The sequence below is a fragment of the Lepisosteus oculatus genome, chromosome 6 (assembly GCF_040954835.1).
Source record: "Lepisosteus oculatus isolate fLepOcu1 chromosome 6, fLepOcu1.hap2, whole genome shotgun sequence".
In the NCBI taxonomy this organism is placed as follows: Eukaryota; Metazoa; Chordata; class Actinopteri; order Semionotiformes; family Lepisosteidae; genus Lepisosteus; species Lepisosteus oculatus.
The window spans coordinates 22,774,009-22,797,847 of record NC_090701.1 but is presented as its reverse complement, the minus strand read 5'-3'; the positions used below and the strand labels follow the sequence as shown (position 1 = coordinate 22,797,847).

Below are 23,839 nucleotides of genomic sequence, written 5' to 3'. Positions count from 1 at the left end.
AAGTTTGACCCTGGACTCATGCGATACTTGGAAATATACTGGTGAAGACAGTGTCAAGGGTGCCGGTTTGCAGAGATAAGGTTTCTGTCCCTTAACGCACCCTGAGTTCTCTCATCTCCTTGCGTAATTTTATATGTAATTAGCAAAATGATGATGCTCAAATGTTTTTCTCTTTTCCCCTTTCTGATACTCTGATACTCTAAGACTTCTGGGATATACTCTCATCACCTGAAACTTATCCTCTCAAAATCTTACCTGCATTTTTCCTATTCCTCTTTCCCCTTCTCTGTGGAAGGGAAAAAGTGTGCGTGAAAGAGTCAAGTGGGTTGTACATCAAGCTACCCAGTCATGCAGTTGAAACCAAGAAAAGTGAGATGAGATGCTCAGAACAGTTATCTATTAGCAACTGAAATGGTCTAGTTCATCCAAATGGAATTATCTTATTTCAAACTTTTCTTAAATTCTTATGCGTAGGAGTTAGAGGTCTGGACACCACACTGGATGGTCCAAATCCTAGGTGGGATGATGCTGGGCAAGGTACTTCACTCCAATTACTACAGTAAATGCTCTGCTGTATAAATGGGTCTCCAGATTATTTGCTTTAAATGAGAAATTGTTCATAATTGACTTACGTACTTGTAAAAATGAGGAAAAAAAGATACTTTTCCATGTTGTAAATTACCCTGGATAAGAGTATTAGCTAAGCAACTAGAAAATATTTACAATAATAATCATTCATCACAACTCCAATCATAAAATAGTTTGGTTTCATTTTGTATTTTGGCCTTGATGTAACTGTGGCTTTATTCTTCTGCTGGAGTTTATTATTAGCATTTATTGGGATGATTTACAGTAGAAGAATGTCTTTTTCTTACTTAAATCCAAAATAGTTCTATGGATAAACACCACAAGTTTCACAGAGTGATTTGCAATAAACAATATTGCCTTTGTATCCTGGCCCTGTGCCCATTATCTGCCAACTTATGTTCTGAATAATATGAATAATAATATATGAATAAATACAGGATGAATTTAGCCCAGTGTTGCTAGTGGCTGCTTCACTAACACTATACTCCACCCCCTTTACTACAACTAATGCAGCAGATTCTTGGGTGTTTGGAGGATCAGACTGTTTAATCCTCCTGGTCAATCTGTCACCCCTCAGGAACCTTGAACTGCCAATATATCCAATACTCTTCAGTCACAGCTAACAATTATTACTATTATTACAGATATTGTTGGGTTTATATGTTTTATATAATATCAAACATATATTAATATCTCTGTCTATCTTTTATATATCTGTCTGATATCTTGTGTCTTAATGTGATATTTGTGGTCTTCAAGCTCTATATTCTACATTAATACATATAGGGCTCACTTATTTCTGCTTTGTCCCACATCCAGGCAGCCAACTGTCATTTTAGTTTGGTAAACAACAGCTTGCTGTTTTTAAATCAAAACATATCTAATAAAAATAGTAAATTTCTGCAGGTCTATGACTGGACTACAATGTTAGTACCAAGTGAAAAAGATCACATGGTTTTGAAGCACATGAAATTTGCACCGATATTATAGGGCCAAAATGGCACACTCATTTGTGCCTTGTGTGTGGAGTCTGTATTTTCTCCCTGGGTCCATGTTGTTGTTGTTTTTTCAGGGTGCTGCTTGTCTGAGTGGATTTCCTCACACAGTTCATATCTGAGCACTCTGAAGGGAGTTCTATCCAATTGTACATGCAGATAAAGAAGACTTTCTCCAGTGTTGCTCAGGTAATGTCAGATATTACATAAAGATTAGCAACTATACACTTTTCTCCTACTATGCACAGAGTTAAAAACCTTTTTTTTAACTAAAATTGTCAGTATAGAAATTCATATAGTAGAAATACTGCCCTCCTCTGGTCATATCTCTTCACAGCAGATAAAATAAAAAGTAACCAAATGACAATTTCAATTGGTAGAAGCTGTAGTACTAGTTTCAGTGATAGTAGTACTTCTACTAGCAATGAAAGCCCAATATTACACATGGTTATACAGCATATGCATTTACTAAATTGAACTTCTGGGTCATAAAACAGATTGGGAGAAATTATTCTGCCTTATAAAGAGTTATCATATAAATTGTTTTTAAAGATGCAAGGTCTAACACTTTTAGCCTTTCTCTTTCCTTAATGAAAAGCCATCAGATCTGATACATTCATAAGTAACTAATAAATTATCATGTTGTAATCCTTGACAAAGCATTACAATGCGTCTAGCAAAATGGACATCTTATCAAGCCTCATAAGTATCAGTTCATTTAAATACCCCTCTTCACCAAAGCTGATCCGCATTTCTTGTACAGCATAAGACATACATTCCAATTTAGTCCATGAGGTCATGTAAGAGGTGCAGACCATTCCTGTTAAATGACCAACTCATAATTTCTTGCATTTATTTGCAAAACTCTATATTTGTTTTTAGGAGTTTGAGAGAATTTGAAAAATACCAAATGTACGGATACAAGTAACTCATTGTATTCTGAGTGGTGTGAATGTATTTATCAAGAGCAAAAGCCATTTAAAACCAAAAACCAAAAGGGTTCCTGGGGTGTTAAGGTATGCCTGAAATTATTTCATCTTTCATTAACAAGATAACGAACATGCAGTCTCTGGATTACAGTAATGACCATATCAGTCTTAGATGTTTTCTGTTGTTGTACGGAATAATGCAAAGATGTTGAAGTAAAGCATTTTTGGTAATAATGATGTTTACAGCATCATCCAGAGAAGTGTGACAGAAAGCACCAGAAAACTTGCCATTCTCCTATATTCTAGAATGATTGTGTTCTTCCACATAATGTACTGTTCTCTTTTTTTCAGTGAAAGAAAAGACAGATGTTTTAACGAAGATAGGCTTTGGCAGATTGAAGATTTACACTCTCAATTGATATTAATTCTCTATCCTGTCAATGTCTCTGTCCACATACAATCCACTGGACTGAGCAAAACTTTTCTTTTAAATGTTTCAAACAAATTATCGGCAACTCTCATTGTTCAGAATATTGTTTTTGATGATCTAGCTTTTAATTTAAAGAATTCCAATGTAAATTTGGCTTTCAAAACTCAAAATCACCTAATGATTCACTTAAATTGTCTCACAGGTGCCATTGTGTGGAGCGTGTTCCAAATGCCTTGTGTATACTCTTTCCATGGAGTAATGAACTTAGGTGGCTTAGGTGGTTGCATTATTATGTTCTGTTTATGGAAAATCTAAAATAAATAAAAAATTGGTCCATAAAAAACATCCTGTCAAAATGGATAAATAAAGATAATGAATATTCACTGAAGAATAGCTGTTAGTTTAGAGAGTTGTTAAAACGGGATAACTTAATATATTCTTACCACTGTTATACTGTATGTATATTGAACATGTATGTACACATTCCTTCTTTTAATTTGTTAAACTACATTGAGATTCTGACCAACATCAAAGTACTGTCATAAGTTACAAGGAAATCTTTTAACCCACTATCCCAAATACTTTGTTACTTTATTTCTAGGTTAGCCTCTAGCCAAACATAGTGAAAAAATAGTGATGATACCTTGAATTAAGCTGTAATCAAAGGTTTTTTTTGCCTTCCACACAAGTTAAAACTTGCTGAGCAGATAAATTGCTTAATAAAGATAGTAGTATTTGGGTATACTTACAGTAAACATTTTAATGCATGACTCACAAGCTGTTACCACCAGTGTTATTAATCTTCCCGTCAATGTGCAATTACATTTTGTTAGCCTAATTACCATCTTTGCCACCTTGCTTTTAATGCTAAAAGTGATGCTAATGGAATATTGACATACTGCCCACAATTTGTAATACGTTTTTATTTTCCTTTGTTTTAAAGAATGCGAAGGTTCAGCAAGCTTTTTTATTTTTAAAATTACTTTTACAGGAAGTTCTTTATGTGTGACAACATCAAGGCACTAGAAAGCTCTACTGCTAGTCAAGACGTTACAGATTTAAATGAGGGCATTATATCCGCAGTACATAAAAAAATACTTTATTGAAAATGTCTGCCAGCTACAGCTCATTGTCTACTTTTCAGCTTTCAATGTGTTTTTAGTCAGGAAAACACACACACTGTCATACAATAGTTCAGGCCATGACAAAGATATACAGGGAGGGACCTTTGATCTAATGTTCATCAGACATTTAAAATAATTAAGGACAAAATTATAATATTTGGTTGCATGGTGGTGCAATGGTTAGCATTTCTCCCTTGCAAGGCTGTGGCCTGCGGTTAAATTCTTAGGGTGCTATCGGCATGGAATTTATATTTCTTCCCCTGTTCTTGTGAGTTTCTTCTGGGTGATCCGCTTTCCTCCCATCATTCAATGACATACTGGTTAATTGGCTTCTGGTAAAACTGCCCCTGGTGTGAGGGTGTGTGTCTGTGTGGACACTGCAATGGTATGACTTGTACCCACCGCTAGGTAGGCTTCAGCTCTCCCCCACAACTTTGTATTGAGTAACGTGGTTAGGAAATGGATGGATGGATTAGAATTGTAAAAGGCACTTTTGTATAGTCACCAATGGATATTTAATTATTTTTAATATACTCATGTCACTGTAATAATATTATATGACGCTCATATGGTAAAAATGCATTCATTAAATATACTGACACGAGACATGGAGAGTATTCAGTTAACATTCCACTGCCTAACAAAGCACATTCATTTATGGAGGTTTTACAGATGTTATTTTGAATGATAAAATATACATTCCTTTCAAATTATGGACCTAGATGTCTTTTCACTGTCTTTAACCATTAGGACTTTTTCATATGGCAGGTAAATTCATTGTAACATAAGGTGGTAAAAATGTATGGAGAAAAAATCATAGTGTTTTAAATATTTTCACTGAATAATTAGTCTTAATCTTGAATGGCCCCTTAAGCATACTATATTTCTTCCATTGAGGGTGAGTGCTCTTGAGGCTAATACAATCAGTATCCACATTTATTTTTCATTGTAGGAATTCTGTGAGGCCGCCTGGAAGCACTGATTTCCTGTACCCGGTCTGTATCTTCCTCACCACGTGGAATTACTTGTTTCAGTTGGCATCGCAGAACTTCCAAAAGCACTGCAGGAAGTATTTGTTAATTTTAACACATACTGTATGTACTGTAAATCCTGAACATTTACATTTCTGGTTCAAGATTTTCCATCCAGAATCAATCACTTTATAGGTGCTTACTTTATCTCTCATTTAAATCACGTTCTGATATATTTTTTCGTTCAATTTAAAGTTTCGCAGATCTAAATCTGGATATTTCTGACCAATGGCCAGCAGCCATATTACCCTGCAACTCACAACTGGCAACCCACTGAAGCTACTGTAAGTAGGTGTGAGACTGACCAGAACTGGGATGTGAGACCTCCTGGGACAAACTAAGGTTGCTGCTGGAAGAGGTGTTAGTGGGGCCAGTCGGGGGTCTGTGTGGATCCTAATGCCCTATATTGATGTGGACACTATACTGTAAAAAGATGCTGTCTTTCGGATGACATGTAAAACTGAGGTCCTGACTTACTTTGATCAATAAAAATCTCACGGTAGGGGTGTTACCCTGGCATCCTGGCCAAATTTCCCATTGGCCTTGACCAATTATGGCCTCCTAATAATCCTCCATCTATGAATTGGCTTTGTCACTCTGTTCCCCTCCCCATATATAGCTGATGGATGAGCCTACTGGGTGTACTTTGGCTGCTGTTGCATCATCCAGTTGGGTGTTGCACATTGGTGGTGGAGAGGAGTCCCCATTCCCTGTAAAGTGCTTTGAGTGGAGTGTCCAGAAAAGTGCTATATAAGAGTAAGGAATTATTATTATTAATGTTCTGGTTAATGGAGTTCTTAAATCAGTACAAATGCCTGTGTATACGCAAATGTTTGATTTAGCAACCACAATGCATATTGCACTGACAGTGAAGAACCTAGCATCCATGGAATGTTAGGCATGCATGGATTGTATGGCATCAATGGAGCTTCATAAGACATCAGTAATGCGTTGTACTACCTGTAGTCATAAGGCAAAGCTTACAGTGACGTTGTTAGGCCTCTAATGAGCAGGTTCAGCTGCAGCATGAGCCATTGCTCTTGATGGCTCACATCTCTAAGTGCTTAAAGTCCTGCAGGTGATGTCAAAGATGTAAGAGGTGTCTCTCAGTGATGTCCAAAACATGTTGTGTAGAGAACAGGTCCAGGAAAATCACTAGCCAAGAGGTGTCAATATTCCTAACATGAACATTGGTGGAAAGTGAAACTACAATAAAAAGTGTGAAATAAACTGAGATATTGTCATCCTAGAAAAGGAATATGTCACTATGATGGCAAGCAAACGGTATGATATAATGCTTGATGATTTTGTCTTGTTTTTACTAGTTCTGACATCAGTTGTGACACATCTGATAAACAAAGAGATCAGTTCCGCCTTACCAATGGTAAAGTGGATCCCTCTTCTTTCTTTCAGAAGTGGTTGTCACAGTTATGTAAACCAATTTGCCACACAGTTTAAATAATGTTTTTTTTATTTTTTCAAGTGGTAGATGTCCAAGCTTTAATTACTACAACAAAACATCATGCAAGTTTTTTTAAAAGGGCGACAAACTACATGTTTTCAAATTCTAACATTGCTTTACCATGCTACTGTTTTAGGGGATTTGCTTGGGATTTATTTCATTCATACCCTTTATATATTTTTATATTTGCTAATTTGTATGTGAGGAAATTAAATCAGGAATGATTACAAATTACTGACAGCTGAGGTTGTTTGGACATGCTTGTTGTTTCCCTTCTGAACTTTGGTTATAAACTTCACATTAAATACCACAGTATGAATACATAGTCCATGAAACATTTCCCTGAAATGTTTTATCATAGTATTTGCCAGACACAAACTGAACATTTTGTTCCTAATATGTGAGACACTTTTGTTTCTTCTGGTTTCTCTTAGCCTGTAACAATAATAATAATTAATAATTGCTTACACTTATATAGCGCTTTTCTGGACACTCCACTCAAAGTGCTTTACAGGTAATGGGGACTCCCCTCCACCACCACCAATGTGCAGCATCCACCTGGATGATGCGACGGCAGCCATAGTGCGCCAGAACGCTCACCACAAATCAGCTATCAGTGGGGAGGTAATGGGTACTAAAACTCATGTAATATTTGCTCTCATTATGCGGTATTTGTTTTTTTCTGATCTGAACTGATTGCTATCCTCAGTGTTAACTGCACTCTTACAGCTTCTGTGCATACACTAGAAATTTGACCTGAGCTATCTGCCTGTGAGCTGTAAGGATCTTGCTCTCCCTTTTTAAACTTGATTCTCTGCTGACATTTCGTATTGTCCAACTGTACTTGTACTCTCCCCTTGGAAGCACAAAATACTTGTTGTATTGATTTTATACACAGAAGGCCTTTTTGTGGGTGAAATGAACCGTGACACAACCAGCAACTCCTGCTTTTCCTTTTCATTATTCCTCTATTCATTATATTGTTGTAAAGCAACTCTGAATGCACAAAAGATTTCACACCCCTCCACATCTTTGTTTGGCATCAGCTGACTAAGTCACAAAATATGAGGATGGTTGAAAAACACATATTATGGACATATCACAGATTTGTCTAAATTCTGAGTACAATATAAGATACAAAATGCTGGGATTTTTAAACACTTTTTTGTAAACATATTGTCCTTATTTTTACAAGATCAGAAATAGAGAAAAAACATGAACATTTTTATGTTAAAATTTTTCAAGCATCTTGGTTAAGAAATGGAAACGGTGGTGTTTCTCACCACTGTTAGATCCAGTCCCAGTTGTCAGAGTGCAGGGTTTTCTGACTTGTAGGGTACACTGTGGATTGCAGCCTAGCTGTGGGTTGTAACATCTGTATGCTTACAGTTTTGCATGTGGGCAGCTGAGCACTCTGCCTTCCTGTAACTTTAAACTCTCCTGCTCTTGGCACCAATCGGTCATGTGACTTAGTCTTCATACTATCCACTTATACATTCATTTTCTAAACTCTTAAGGAAACTGGAGTCTCTCCCAACAAACAATGGGTGCAAGACAGGATAAGGATACACCCTGGACAGGATGTCAGTCCATCACAGGGCAAACAGAAACACAAACACAGACATACAGGGATTCACACTAGGGCTGCTTTTTACAGAAGCCAATATTCTTACCAGTATGTCTTTGGACTGTTAGAGGAAACTAAACCACTGAGAGGAAACACACGTGAATATGGAGAAAACATACAAACACCACAGAGATAGCAATCCAATCCAGAATTGATCCCAAGCCCCCAGCATTGTGAGGCAGCAATACTTACCACAGCAACTCCATGCTGCCATGCTGCCCAGCCTTCATACTGTAGTAACCAAACCAAAACTTTACCTCTAGTTCTTCCACTGGCAAACTTCAAATCAAAGTGTAAATGCCAAAAAAAACAACATGTAGGTAGTGTCAAAGCACTTTGACAAAGTGTGAAATTTGCATGTCATCAAGTTATATCTTCTCTTTTTTTTAATGAGAGGATGTAAATGCAATCAAATGACTGTTGGGTATGAAATTGTATCATAAATACTTTAATAATTGTTCAGGAAAATGTATGTGACCTAAGCGTACTAATTATCAAAAGCTGAAAAAGAAAGCTTTACAGGAACATCTATTTATTTGACATTTGATCCACATAACAACCACAAAACAACTCACATGGCAAACATCTGTGTTGTAAGCTACAAAAAATAATTGTAATGCCTTTGGCAAATTTATGACTTTATTCCACAGAAAAAGGGCAATCATACTTTAATGACTGAATTACTTCATATCACTTCCCGACAGACAATTAAATATTTGATGTTTTTACTAAACAAATAACCACCAAGCAAGAACGATAACAAAACTTTTAAGTAGTGTGAAAGCAATTTTGGTAAATGTTCTAGGTCAAAAAAGGACAAATAGTTCCTGCAAGCGCTGTAAGAAAATCTCCGTCATTATTGATTTAAGAAACCTTTTACAAAAAGAGGAGAAATGATGCTTTGTCTCTTATAGGCCATATCCGAGAAAAAAAGTAACTTTAGCTGCTGTGTAATAAGCAAGTCAACTTTGAAATGTTTTAGCTTTACTAAAAATGTTGCAAAGATTAACATTATTAAAGGAGGATTTCACAATACAGGTAACTAAGCTATACAAGATAAACAATGGACAGATATAAATACTTGAAATAGCATAACTGTAGAAAAGGCTAAAGATATAGCAATTCTGTTTAGCATTATTGTTCATATGTTTACAGTATAGGTTTTGAATTCCAGTATGCCTGATTTGCATTCATTCTGACCAATACTTTTGGTAGTTTGATCAGAAAATATTGAGTTCATCTGGTTTTAGTGGTAGTATCAGCCAGCTAACTTTGACAAACAATACAACTTTATTTCAGTTAAATCTTTTTCATGTTTTTAATCAGTTAAATGATTAACCAAGTTTCTGGATTATACAACACTCAAGTCTTTGAGTGTTCAATCCATCAAATGTCTAATATATTGAATCGAGAAAAAAAACTTAATTAGAACAATTTTGGCATGTTTTGTATTGTCCTTGTACTGTTTGCGTTGTCATCATACTCAGTTCAATATATCTCATAACATTACTCAACAACAGCAAATCCACAAAAAGACTCATTTTAAATGCATTTTAAATGTTTAGAATTTGAGATAGCAATTGTAAATAAATTGCAGGACATTTTCGAAAGGGAAGGTAAATTCCTTCTAGTAACAGGCTCGTGCTAATATCTGTCCTTATTAAAACCAATTCAACTGTAAACTTATGGTGTGATTTCCAAGTTCCTTATCATGCCAGATACAGATCTGACATTTGAATAGTCCCATTTCCTTTAACAGGGTCAATTAGCAAGGTTTCCACATTTCTGAAATGAACTGCAAAAATCAAACGTGAAGAGATAATCACAGTAAGAGCCTTATATTAATAACAATAAATGTTCTGGGTTGTGTTTCCCGAAGGCTTCGGAACACTAAATACTTCGTTAACTTCATTGTTCATTTATTAACGAGTGTTTCCCGAAACCCTTCTTAACTAAAGAAGTACATAAACTCACTCGTAAATTAATGACTATTCGTTATTCACAAAGTGCTTCTTTATTTGGATCTTGCCTTGCAGTTCTTCCCCCAAAAGCCAGAGGCCGCTAATTTCGGTACAAAAAAACTCACTGATGTGCTTGTTCAAGGCATGAAAACTGAGGGCAAATTATGATTATTATTATTATATTCACATATTTATTTTTAATGATTAAAACAGTATAACAGTGCACACCAGAGGACACACAGAAGATGCGCTTTCGATGCCTACACAAATCATCGAGGGGTTTTAGATTTTCATCTGAACGCTGCTGTGCTGTTATTGTTGGGTGTGCTATGGAGCATAACACTGCAGTGCATGCTGGCATACGCCTTCACCATGATATAGAGGAAGATGAGGATGAGGAGACAGAGGAAGAAAACATTGCTATTGACTTACCGGAAGAGAAGAGAGAGGGACTTCACCAGGCGGGTTAGGATGCACGAAGGCATAGATTTTGCTTGATCTGTATACTGTTTTTATTTGTTTGTGATATGTTGGTTGTGTTTGTTATTTGACATTGTGTTACTTCTGTTTTATTTGTTACATCATTAAATACACTGCATACTGCTTCTTGAGTCATCTCATGGTTCCACTCAATTCAAACTTTATTGTCTTTATGTCAGAGATGCAAAAGAGTGCAAAGCAAAACATGAAAAAGGGGAAACTGGGGTGAGGAGCTATATTTCAAGAAGGAGGCTCCATTTCGTCTGTTGTGCCTACAGTATGTCTGGAAAGAGAGTACATAAATTATTGACACAGCCACAACATGTCATGCTATTGTTTTATGGATCTGTCATACAGAAATTGATGTAAAGCCTATACATCTTTCATTTTGACTTGATTAAATAACTCTCCTTGTGCTGAGGGCAATATAATTGGCACTTAAATGGAGGGCCCATTGAATTGTGCCTCTGCCAATGCGAGCTGTTTAGCCAGGATGTCAAGTTTTGCCACATTTTGGTTCTTTAGCAGAACCAGCTCCTGATGGTGCCTCTCCCACTGCTGGAGCTCTTCTCGTTTAAGCTGGAGCTGTTCTTTCTCTAGCTGAAGCCTCTCTTTTTCCAGTGCTATCAGGTCTTGACTACACCCACAAGCATTAGATTCTCTGTCCTTCTCAGGTGGAGCCCTTTGACTGGGCCCAGCATGTGAGGGCCCTGGAGATGAGCCAGTACTGGAGCTGGGGGAAAGATGCACAGGAGAGGCAGGTTGTGGTGAGGTAGATGGAAATTCACTCAAGCACACATCTACCCTTCCAGAGATTCCTTCTGTCACTGTTGGCCCCAGCATGCCAGGACCCTCTCCTCCTCTGGGGTGAGAGGCATTGTCAGTAACTGCCCTCCACCAGTTTTAGACCTCTCTCTCCTCAACTCTATCCCCCTTCTTTTCGCCAAATTTGAACAGTCGCGCCATTTTGTTCTGACTTCTGATCCAGATCTTCTAAATGCACCACAGGCACTTATGCTGTTTGCAGTGTCTCCCCATTTCTTTTTTTCCCTCTATGCGTTTGTGAGACTTTTTCGAGCTTTGGAAAACAGCACTCTTCTGTTTTTTTTTTCTACCTCCTCCAACAGATGATTTAATCTTTCCTTTGAAAAGCGTTTTCTTTTACGGCCGCTTTTTGCCATTCTTCCTTATTTATGCAGGGAAGGCACTTTGAGCCTATTTATAGAAGTGTGACTAATTGATTGATTGAGTAAAGGATTTTGTGTGTGTGTGCGCGTGTGTGTAATGAATGCTTTTCTAATACTGGTTTTAAAACGTTTATACTTTTCGGGTGTAACAGTGAAGACATATATTTGACACTAAGTGAAACAGATGGTTCAGTTTTAGACTGGCGATTTTCTGATGCAGGGAAGGAGTCAACAAAAAAGAACTTTAAACTCAATCGTTAAATTTCGGATTACGAAACCCTTCGGGAAACACTCTCAGAATTGACAAGTTATTTTCTCACGTCCTTCTTTTGTTTGTTCGTTATTCACTAAGATTAATCGTTTTCCGGAAACCCACCCCTCAACAGTTATACAAATCTCTGGGCACTGATTAATATACAGTAGTGTTACGGCGTGTTCCCCCCCCAGTTTGCAAATCCATCTATGATCTCATTTACTGTGTGTCGTCAAAAAAAATAAATTGACCTCACAGCCAGTGAAACACAGCTGGATGCTTAAGAATTCCAGTTCAAAGATAAACACAATGCGAACGAGGTTTGAACTTTAATTGAAGATGGTGAAATGACAAACAGTAAACTTAAAAAGTTTATGTTTCAATTACAGTTCAAATAACACTTGTAACACTTCAAAGTTGTCTGTAATCACAGTTTGTAAAAAGAGCAATAAAAACATCAACGTGTATATATTTTGGCGGATTTCTGCTTTTCGATCTAGGCAACATCAATAACCGTAGATCAAGTCAGTTTAATCTCAGATCTTTCTGGTTAGGCCCCCTACTGTCCGAACTGGCAGAGTATAGTGTTACTAGCAGTGACGATAAATGTAGTTCTAAACAAAGCCACTTAGTGCAGAAGTGCTCGTTGTTGTAAGGACTACAGTATTTAGGCATGATAGATCGCGATCCAAGCCTCCTACAGTTTTCGAAGACAACATAGTTCATATTTTTAAGAAAGTAGAAATTACATTGAAAACGAATGGTTTTCATTCATAAATTGAACCAAGTTACTGCGTAGGCTGAAAGCTTTCCAGTGCTGAGCGAAAATGCCCACGCGTACCAAAGAATGGCAGATTCTTAACAGTACAAAGTTTTATCCCTGAAAAATCTGTTTTGTTTTTCTTTTCAAAGTGCAATGAGAACTACAGCTGTAGTTCATAAATTGGAAACTCCAGGATATAACGCAAGTTGTCTGTACAACCCTTAATTATGTCAAATTACAATGATTATTTGTATTACTCTAATAATGTTTATTTATTAATATTATTACTATTTTAATGGATCAGAGAATGTTCAAGAAAAGGCTTAGTCTGATTAATATACATGCTCTTAACAGTTTACGATTGGGGATTATGCAATAGACTAGATCATGTTGTAATTACATTTAAAATTATCTTTTATGTACAGAAGGGTTAGATAATAGTTTTAATTGCGGGACATTACTACAGCAGTTATAATGAAAAAACTATATATTTAAAACCCGATGGGGTATAAAGAATCTAGACGTTATTTTTAAGATAAGTCGCTCAGTCGCTTTAAAATTAAATTGCTTTGTAAACTGAGCAAAGTATAAAGATTACAAAAGTAAATACATGAAAATTAAAACAAACAATTCCATGTTTTTACTCTGCAATAAAAAAAACTATCAAAGTATTACTATCATTAAATTCAAGAGAATTATATTAAAATATTACTCGATATACAGTATAAAAGAAAATATAATTTTATGAAAAGATACTCTAAATCGTTCAAATCAAGTAATGTCAAAAATAGTGTAGCGCAAATGCATATACAAATTCAACACTATAAAAGCCCAGTAACATTTTGTAATATACAACAATTTCATATAAACAATAAATTATGGAGTACAACCCCCGGTAAAGATCATAGCTGTTCTTCAAAAAGCATAGATAGCTGCATCTCATCTATATTTTGTGTCCACATCAAAATATTCCACTGTTAAAATATTTTACCAGTTCAAATCATTCCTTTCTGAGAGATTTATACTCTCCGAATAGCACAATACTATGAAAAACGCCATTTATCACTCTAATCTCTTCTCTTTCTGATGTAATGATAATGAATAAACTCACTTCTGTCTGGATGAAACGTTAAAGTGCGTACAGTACAGTGTATGTAAAATGTCAACCAAGCCAAGCATCTCAGTAACACTGAACACTTCATCCCTTTGCTGTGAAAAAAAGTACAGGCTACATGTCAGGAATTTTAGAGAAGGCGGAAAAGGAGATAAGGTCTTGAACTCAAGACGCCTACTATTTTTCTGCTACTGGACCGAGAATTGCCTGAGTTTCAGTTAAAGGCGAGAAAAGAAGAGCGAGAAAGTGAAGATAATATCTAATAAAAAAAAGTTCTAGCCCCCTTTTATGCAAAGCTTTGATCTTTCTGTCCCGAGGGCGATTACAGAGGACTACAAAATCTCTTCAACTAATCATCAAGTAATTGAGATAGGGCTGGAAGGTTCTACCTTAAAAACGTGACTACAGCACAAAATATACAGTACAGACGACAAGCAAAGCTTTATGTAAAAAAAAACACTCAATTATATCACTGTATTTGTATACTCTATACATCTAAGACGATATGACTTAGGACAAATAGGACAGATAGGACAAATGCATTGATATACAGTATTCGGATTTGGAAATAATTTTTAAGAATTCCAGGAAGAAAAAGATTAGGTAATGACATCTGAATTCCCATCTTCAAAGGGGCGTGATAGAAAAAAAAAGATTTCCCAGATGTCTCAAATTACATCATAAGACAATCTGAATGCGTTAAAAATCTAAGCTATAGCAAAATTATTTCCTTAAAAGATAAAATCACTTGATTGTACTTCATATTTGAGATTACACAGAGATCATATTTCTTTTGTATTTCAGAATTGTAATGTTTCTTGTTTGTAATTGTAATGTGCAGTCTTAAAAATCTAATGGATTTTCTGAACAGGAGAATTAAGTGAAAAACATGGGATCACTCTAATGACAATTCAAATGAGAATGAAATTGGACTGAAAGCTTAAAAGTTGTAAAAGAATTCAGCTGAGATTAAAATCCCAATTAGAAACTGAAAGTTTTTTGGCTTTTGGAATTCATTACTGAAAAAAAGGAAATTCAGGGCGTTAATAACAAAACTTGGGAACATAAAATTAATAAACATAAATCTCGGTTCTATGTGAGAAATCGTTTTTTTAGTTGTATGGTAGATGCATACAAAAGAAAAATTTTATGATCCGCCACTTGATGGCACTCGTTACATACTAGTTACGAATGGTAGTGTATGTGAGGATGGGTTCTCGATGTCTCATTTAGAATGAGTCTTGAATACAAAAAAGTTCTATCACTAGGAACTTTCAAATGTTCGTCACATGACGTCAAAGTAAACTTCTAGCTTAAGACTGGGTGACTCACTTCATCCTTGCACGACGAAGCATATTTGTTAGTCTGCTGCCGAAATTGAATCTTTTAATTTATTAAAATTAACTTTTGCCATCAAGGATTTTTCTAAATTTGATTCTATTTCCCATTATTATTACTATTTTACTATTATTATTATTATTATTATTATTATTATTATTATTATTATTATTATTAGTTTCAATAGTGATCTGGAGCTATCTGCTGCTGATAAATATATATTATATACTGTATATTTTATAGATAAAATTGTTTAGAAAAATTATGAAGAATGTTATGAATCACAGAAATCGAAAACATATTCTACTTCTTTCTTTATTTATCCTTTTATGTCCCTTAATACAAGATCAAAGAATAGTCACACACTCATTCTCTGAGCTTGACGTCCCCTTTGGGAATTTCCGTATTAATCTACTTCGTAGTTTTGATTCGGTCATAAACCGATATAATAAACTTCTTATCCTAAAAACAATAGATATTTCTGTTTTAAACGTATTATAGACCTTTGCAATAAAAATACAAAACAAAAAATACAAAACTGATGATCTTTTATTATAACTGACAATAAGATAAGTATTCAAACGTTTCGTGTGTTATTATAGATTGTTTTCACTACACACATAAGGTAATCCCAATTATAAAACGAAGTACTAAATAAAATGTAGATGTTTTCCTAGAAACGGTTCAAAGACTAAGTGTAAAATCATCTTATTAAATTCACTGTCGAAACGTGAAATTATATTGACAACATTTTCAGGTTGCTTTTATTTTAATAATATATTTTATGGTTTTGCATTGTATTTTTCAATATACCGAGGACACTAAACAATATTGATGCCTTAGTATTTCTTGTGTTTCTTAAATTACTCAAAACGATCTGCATCTTTAACATTTCAGCACCACAGGAATGGACAGCGCCAATAACTGCTAAGAATGCATCAAATTCACAGGGGTTCGGGAAGCCTGTTCGTTTCCACTTGTTATTCCTTCCATAAATGCCATCGAAAAAATAAACATAAAATATAAAACAATAAAAAACTCAAAGTGCCTCTTTCGTAAAGCTTCGAAAACGCCCACATAAAATGACCTCAACTGCCCGTAATATCGTTTAATAGGTACATTGACAAACATGATGACTTTTCTTTGTCTGAAAATTAAGTTTTTACTAAGCATCCTTGTGCGGTTTATGACTCTGAATAGTTCATCGATGAGGAAGGAAAAGTATTATTATATTCCGGGAGGAAGTGTTGATGACGTCTGTAGCATCCTTAATGTGACTTATTGAAAAAAGGCAAGCCGGCGGATTCATGAATAAAAATCCGAGGGAAACGGTACACCAAACAAAAGTTTCTGATAAAGATAATATGTAGACAAATGTTTACACTCCTTTTCACGAAGCCGTGTTTGTACAGAATTCTGATAATTGCATATTGTATATAAAAGTGCGGAGGGTTGGACACGTTGACGGGCACATAAGGAAACGGCAGAGGCGCTTCAGTGAAGAAGTGCCGTGAGAAAGATTTTATCTCATTCTCACAATCTCAGCCTCACCCGGATCGCATCCCGCACTACTGTCAACGTACTCTGCAATAGGTATGTGGCAATGTTCAATCTTTTTAGGCAAGTTCTGCTAAAGACAAGAATTAGGAGGGAATTCATGATGAAGAAACTTGGATTGCGTTGTGGATTTTAAACAAAAGCGGCAAATCGTTTCTTTTTTCGTTTTTCCCTTACCCCTTTATCCTGAGGAGACAGTTACACCTGCATGGTTTTTCAGAAAAGTTTTTTTTAAGGGGGGCGGGAAGAAATATACAATTTCAAAACGTCTTTGCATTTCTTTCCTTTATGGAACAAGTGGACGCTTGATTACATAAAATGAATTCTAGAAACTATAGGGTTAGCTTATTGTTCTTTGTGCACGATTGACTATGACAACATAACTGAAGATGTGTACACGGTGGGTTTGGTTACGCCTTTGTACGTTAATAACAAAACATGTCTTAACTTTGAAACATTAACATGTTGCATGCGAACGGAAAGTTGTGATCGATGCTGTTCAATCTAACTTTTTGGTATATACACATTTTTTCGCAGAATGGCAATGTCTAGTAAAGCGACTTTAGGATTACTCATCTACGGAATCATAATGCACTGCAGTGTCTACTGTTCACCTATTGGGCTTAATTATCCTAAAATTAGGTAGGTAACGCAATTTGAATTATTGTTACTCTTGTAAAACAGTTTTGTGTTATCTGTGCTTTTTAATTGAATATTTGCATTTTTAGTCTTCGACTCTGCAACAGGCAATTATTGAAGTTGGAAGCGGAATTTGCTCTGTATGTAATATGTGAAGTTAAAGCATTCTATATAAGCATATCAGAGACAACGTAAACAGATATGAAAAGCGTACGAAAATTCCAAGTTTAACTACAGGCAAGCACCAGTGTTTCTGGTGTTTCTTTTAAAATTACAATAACGCTGGCATTCTAATGTAGGGTATATCACAATATTATTACGACTTTCCTAATCAATAAAATAAAAATAGACCACAAATTGGATGCTTTAGCTTGATAGAATATAACTGAAAGATTTTAGTAGCATTCTATAAAAAATAAACTCCACTAGAATTTCTGCTCAAAACCGTTCCGTCTCAAATAGTAGAAAAGACAAAGTATTGTCATAAATGCGCTATCATATTATTATACCAGTCTAATTATTGAAGAGAGGAACCATTAAAAAGAGTTCCTAACCACGATGCACTCGTCCTCCTTCAGTAGAGGGATTAATGTGGGTATGTAGACGAAAGTGCTCCCCTGGGTGCTGGTGGAATGGCGTCATTTACCGATGCATGGGGCGAGGGGAGCAATGCTACCACATTGAAGTACAAGATCATCCAGCTTATTTATTTATGTATTTATTTCGCAGTAGGAATCAATAGTGCGACTTTTGCTGAGCATCGTTTTGGTGACAGCAGTCTTACTGTATACAGTATCTACATATACTCTTCCGTGGCTATGTACATCATTGACTTTACATTCGTTTTTTTTTTTTTTTGAAGAACGGTCAGTTAATCCTAGTTTTAGACTGGGCTATTATGTTCTTTTAACTTTTCCCTGAAATGCTTTTTTAAAACTCGGACAAAATGAAACGTAACACCCGGGACTAACCCCCTGTTCAAAAAGGGCATACAGCATCCCTTTTAAAGGCCTCTTATGACATCGAAAGATGCGAATGCTAATACACAAAAACATATTAAACACATTTTGGTATAATTAGATTAAACATAATTTCCTACAGTAAATTAAATGTTTTTCCTATATCCTGTTTAGAGCCACTTAAAATTGCCGTACTGAATTCGGATTAAGAACAAAAACATATATTGTTTTAATTAAGGCAGTAGAGGTGTAGCCTTAAGATTTTTTGGTAAATGTATTGGAAACAATCTGCCGGATAATGCGTTATTTTGTGAATTAATGTTAACGTGCAAGTAAATCGCGAAAACTGCGAAACTTCTTCACCTGCTTTTTCCATCCATCTACATATCCGTATACAACATTGATCATTCTATTATTAATTTATGTGTAAATGAAAATCCCGGAAGAAATGCTAATTAGTTTTTTTTTCTTCCAGACTTGAAAACGAAGTGTATGACGAAGACGGAAATTCATTACCGGACTTGGCTTTCGACAGTGATCAAATTGCTATAAGAAGCCCTCCATCTGTTATTGACGACGTGTACACGTTATATTACCCACCGGAGAAGAGGTGATTATCTTTTTAAATCTTCATGAAAAGCATGTGGGGCATTTCATTGCTAGGACCTTATTTCTGTTTAACGTGCTTTTTTGTTTTCCCCTGTTTTCGTTGTTGACTGAATGTACTATCTAGACAACACATTTTGCTGGAATCTGACTGTGTAAAAAGCCTGTAGTGCCTTCCTTACAATTAAAGTCAGAAAACAAAGTGATTATGATGTTCCAAAAGAACACAGACAACTCAAGAGAGAAAAAGAGAATGGACGTTATGGCACGCCTCTCTGTAAAGTACTTAAACAGTGTGAATTCGTGTAAATCTGTATTGATATAATTATTAACATGGCCTATATTTTGGATCATAAGTGGCAAAGTAATATTAGTATGCTGCCTTTAGGCTTGGTCACTGACGATCTATGTTTGGCATTTTATTATCTCAGAACAGAAAGGCATGCAGATGGAATATTTAATAAAGCCTACAGGAAGGTGTTGGGTCAGTTATCAGCAAGAAAATATCTTCATTCTCTGATGGCAAAACGTGTAGGGTAAGAAGATTTCTTTTAAGCGTTTCTCTTGGTTGACCTGTCTTTTTATGTGTTATTTTTATGTGATAATTTCCATTTATGTGCCCCCTCCCTTTTCATCTGTATCATTCGATGTTTAAGGAATATCTCATTTATCTTTTCCTCTGTGCCTTCTTCTTTAATAATTAATTTTAAGGAACAATAAAACGAAAATAAAATCAGTTTATCAGGAAAGACTATTAAAGCGTAAATTATGCTATGAAACGTCTCTTTGGAAAGCACTTCTTTACAATTTCCATTGTTTAATATGTTTCTTTAAGGAGAACTGCTCAGAATCCACGTGGGTGAATAAATTACATTCCAAGTATGAATAATTTATATTGATATATAGTCTCTAGGGTTCAACAAAAAATCTGTTCTTCCTCCTTAAAATCCCTAGATGAGCAAAACATAATATTAGACAATATACTATGTAAATTATTCCTTAATATTTTTCGTTTTTTGGTAAACAAAACTGATTTTCAAAACTTTTAAGAAAAACATTGCACATTTAAATATATACTTAGAAAGTGAAAGTCTTTATGCTGCCATAGACTTTGATTCATTGGCGGGGAAAATGTTCGTGCAACTCGGAAACATCCTGGTTTTCCATTTTGCAGTGGGGGAAGCAATATGGAAGATGATTCGGAACCGCTATCCAAAAGGCATTCTGACGGGATCTTCACAGACAGCTACAGCCGCTACAGAAAACAAATGGCTGTCAAAAAATATCTCGCAGCGGTCCTGGGGAAAAGGTATAGACAGAGATTTAGAAACAAAGGACGCCGAGTAGCCTATTTGTAGCGTTCATTTACCAAACTGCCCTGTGTGTACAGCCCTGAGATCAAGTCATTTTGAGATAACCGAACAATCATTGGATCGCTCCTGTGTTCTTTAAACATGTATTTATGTATGAAGTAAAGCCATTAAAAATGAATATTTTGATAATAATATTGTTTTTCTTTTGTACAAAAGCACTTGAGAACGCACAGATCTACTTTGTGGACCAATCTTTTAGTTATATGTATATATAGCTATATATAAAACTCATATAAAGAAAGTGTGCACATGAACGTAAACAGCCTGAGCTCCTCTGTCTTTTAAAATCTATAAATTATATATAATATTGAAAATATACAGAAAAATAAATATATACAAAGACAATCATTGTTTTGAATGTTACACTTATTTTTGTAACTGAAATTAAGAGGTTAGTGTTTTTATTCACAACAGCCCTGAAGACTTTAATTATGACCATATTCTACAAGGCATAGACATTGATGCCCTCCCGGATGGGGATATTGAGGCTTTTTTGGGAGAATGGCTGAAACAGTTTTCTCCCGAATTTCCGGTGAGTTCCAAGGCTCCTTTTCAAAGGCCTGTCTGGAGGGACACTGCCCCTCTGTCTTCTCACCTCAGCTTTGCCCTATGATCTACAACTCTAAATACATTATCTAATTTCTTACTTTCTTAATCTGTGATTATTGTTTTCTTTAAAAATCAAATCACCCAAATCATTTTCTTTCTATATTGGGACTTTTATGCTTTCAAACTGTGGGCTATTTGGTAGTATAAGTACTAAACAAGCTGCACAATAAACACTATAGGAAATATATGATATCTATGCGATAGGTGGTATAAACTAATTGACACTTTTTATTTTAATGGGTTTTCCTATACTGAAAGTCTGTTCCAAAAAGAAAATCTTGCAACCTCTTCACCCTCCAGAAAAAAAAATTCAAAAATTCAGGATATTGTGAGTTACAATAGCAGAGCCAATATACTTCACTACTTAGACCTTGTGCAAAGTATCATGTGTTACTCTCCAGTGCTGTCCATGTATTGAATAAGCTTTAGAAAAACCTTGAAAATGTTGAAGGTTTCTCATAATGATCTTCCCAAATAAAAGGTACCATGGTAATTGCTTTTCTTTCACAACAGAAGGAAGGTACATACTAAATTAAAAGGTGTAATAAGGAATATTTTAAGAAAAAGAAATCTTGGTACTTTTTATATTGGTGAATTTAATTATATTTCTTGTCTATCATATGAAATTCTCCCAAGCATTCTTAAGAACATAAGTGTTTAATCTTCCTGCTCTTATTATTGTGCCTCACTTTATTGTCATGTGAAAAAATGTAAAGTTACTATGAAATATTAAACACAATTGTAATAGCTACTAAATCAGTGCAATCTTAAGCAACAAAGCATTATTTGATCACTGATTTTGGTTATATTGTATTGTGTATATTGTAGTAAATGTTTTATTTTTCCAAGATTACGGAAAAAAAATCACAATTTTTTCTTTAATGCTGAATGTAAATTTATCAACTCGATAACCTCTTGTCTTCTGATCTGTATTCATGAAGCGGTCAGGTCAGAGTAATGTATAATAGCGCCCTATTCATAAGCATTTCAAAGCATTTCAGTGGGTTTTGTTTTTTATTCATTTTTTTGTTAACTGTAGACCTGTTTTGATTGTCATTGGGCTCCATTTATCAACTGCTGCGCAATGATTATTAATTTTGTAACATTTTCCCCTTAAAGAGTAAAACCACATACGAAACATTTGAAGAACTTGAGATAAATTGTTTACAACTTGATTTCAAACATTTCTGGGAGGTCTATGCAACTTGCACTTTCTTGCACCTCCTGCTTTATAGCAGTGTATAGGGTGCCTGGATTTTTTAAGTCTCCCTTTACAGATTAGTCATTAACTAAAACTGTAATATCTATTCCTGTGTCTTTTGTAAGAAAGCAAATACGTTGATAGTTGTTATTTTAATCAATGTAATTTAAAGTTTTGTGAGCAGGGCTCATTGAGAAACAGAGTAGGTTAGATTAGCACCGAGACAAATCAATTCTCCAGCAGGAACAAGCTGGCTACAAAAGTTTGAAGGGGAGAGCTGGGCAAAAGGTTGCCACACCTCATTACAACAGCGGGATTCAACAGAATGACTTTTCCTCACACATTTCCTCTGAGAGAAAGTTCAGGTTCAGTGAACTTGACTAATACTAACTGATATGATGAGTGAACCTTTAAAACTGCTGAATGGCTACTCTTAGAGAGAGAAGAGAAGATTTAACATGAGTTCTCAAAAAACAGTGACTGTCACCAGGATTGTCTACTTTAATGCTCAGAATCAGAAAAATACAAACACTTGTCCCTCATCAACCATTAATGTAAAGTTTTGAAGAGGAAATCCAGTGTTAAGCACACCACGCCATGCAGACACTGCCAGTTGAGACTTTTGATAGCACCACTAGAGCAAAGTGATTCGATCTGTGCCTGAGTCTTGTGTATGAAATCAATCTTTCTTTAATTTTGCATTCTCCTCCAGGCTTTGTGACGCAGGATGCAGCTTGCAGCTTTGGTGCCTTGCTTCGACTTTAAAATCGCCACGAATCACAGATGGCTATTTAGTGGCCCTACAATGCTGCAAACCATCAGCTTACATTTCACTTTTTGGTGCTTGTTTTTGTGCTGGGCAGAACTTTGATTTTAGTAGCACCAGGATTAGACTTAAAGTGCGTTTTTGCTATTTCTTTTTTCAGTTTTTTTGGAGTTCTAGTTTAGAGATTTGATAGATAGTTGCAAGCATCATGGTACTCTCTCCGTATAGCCTACTGTGTATAATTTTGAAAGCGCCAAAAGCCTTACTAAACGTGAAGATTAATTCATATATATATAACTATTGTGTGAAAAATGAATATCAACAAGCAACATCATTATAATTACACACGGAACTCCTTAGGAGTTACGTTTATAAATGTTTAAAAGTGTTGTAAGATTTGTATGAATAAATTTTTGTAAACAACACAATTTCGTCTAATCTTTGAAACACATATCTTCAAAGTTATATAAAGCACATATTTAAGTATAGGTATAAATTGCAGTTGATAACAGACTTTGAAAAAGCACAGTCTGTTACTCCACATACTCAATAAGTGTACACAGTTCACCAAGATATTTCACACTATAGGCACACTATTGGTCCCATGTGAGCCAGAATATGTGTAGCAAACAAAACAAAGGCCAATCTAGACTGAGAAAGATAGAGGACAAGTTGAGGTGTGGAAGCTTTCTAAGATTAATAAGGTCTGAGTTCGTCTGTTTCAAAGAAATGTGAAATCCAATAAAACGAGTCTTGAAATACAGTAAAAGTACTGTAAGCACTGTATCTCAGTTCTTCAACTGGGTTTGAAAAAGCTACCTCATATTGATGGTAAATATTTAAAAAA

General features: G+C 35.3%; 1 protein-coding gene across 3 annotated transcripts; it reads left to right on the top strand.

Annotated features, from left to right (window-relative positions):
* Nucleotides 1–16,518: 16,518 nt before the first annotated feature.
* Nucleotides 16,519–23,420, top strand: adcyap1b (adenylate cyclase activating polypeptide 1b). 3 transcript variants are annotated; one of them, XM_015354342.2, is made up of 7 exons: nt 16,910–17,239; nt 17,377–17,481; nt 18,913–19,047; nt 19,475–19,579; nt 20,218–20,352; nt 20,831–20,948; nt 22,939–23,032. In XM_015354342.2, exons 1-7 carry the CDS (start codon nt 17,229–17,231, stop codon nt 22,945–22,947), a joined length of 618 nt encoding a protein of 205 aa, XP_015209828.1. In that variant the 5' UTR covers nt 16,910–17,228; the 3' UTR covers nt 22,948–23,032. The 3 variants fall into 3 exon arrangements, with proteins under 3 accessions (XP_015209826.1, XP_015209831.1, XP_015209828.1); XM_015354340.2 differs by lacking the exons at nt 16,910–17,239; nt 20,831–20,948 and adding an exon at nt 16,519–16,875 and having other exon boundaries at nt 22,939–23,420; XM_015354345.2 differs by lacking the exons at nt 19,475–19,579; nt 20,831–20,948; nt 22,939–23,032 and having other exon boundaries at nt 16,908–17,239; nt 20,218–20,572.
* The last annotated feature ends 419 nt before the right edge of the window (nt 23,421–23,839 follow it).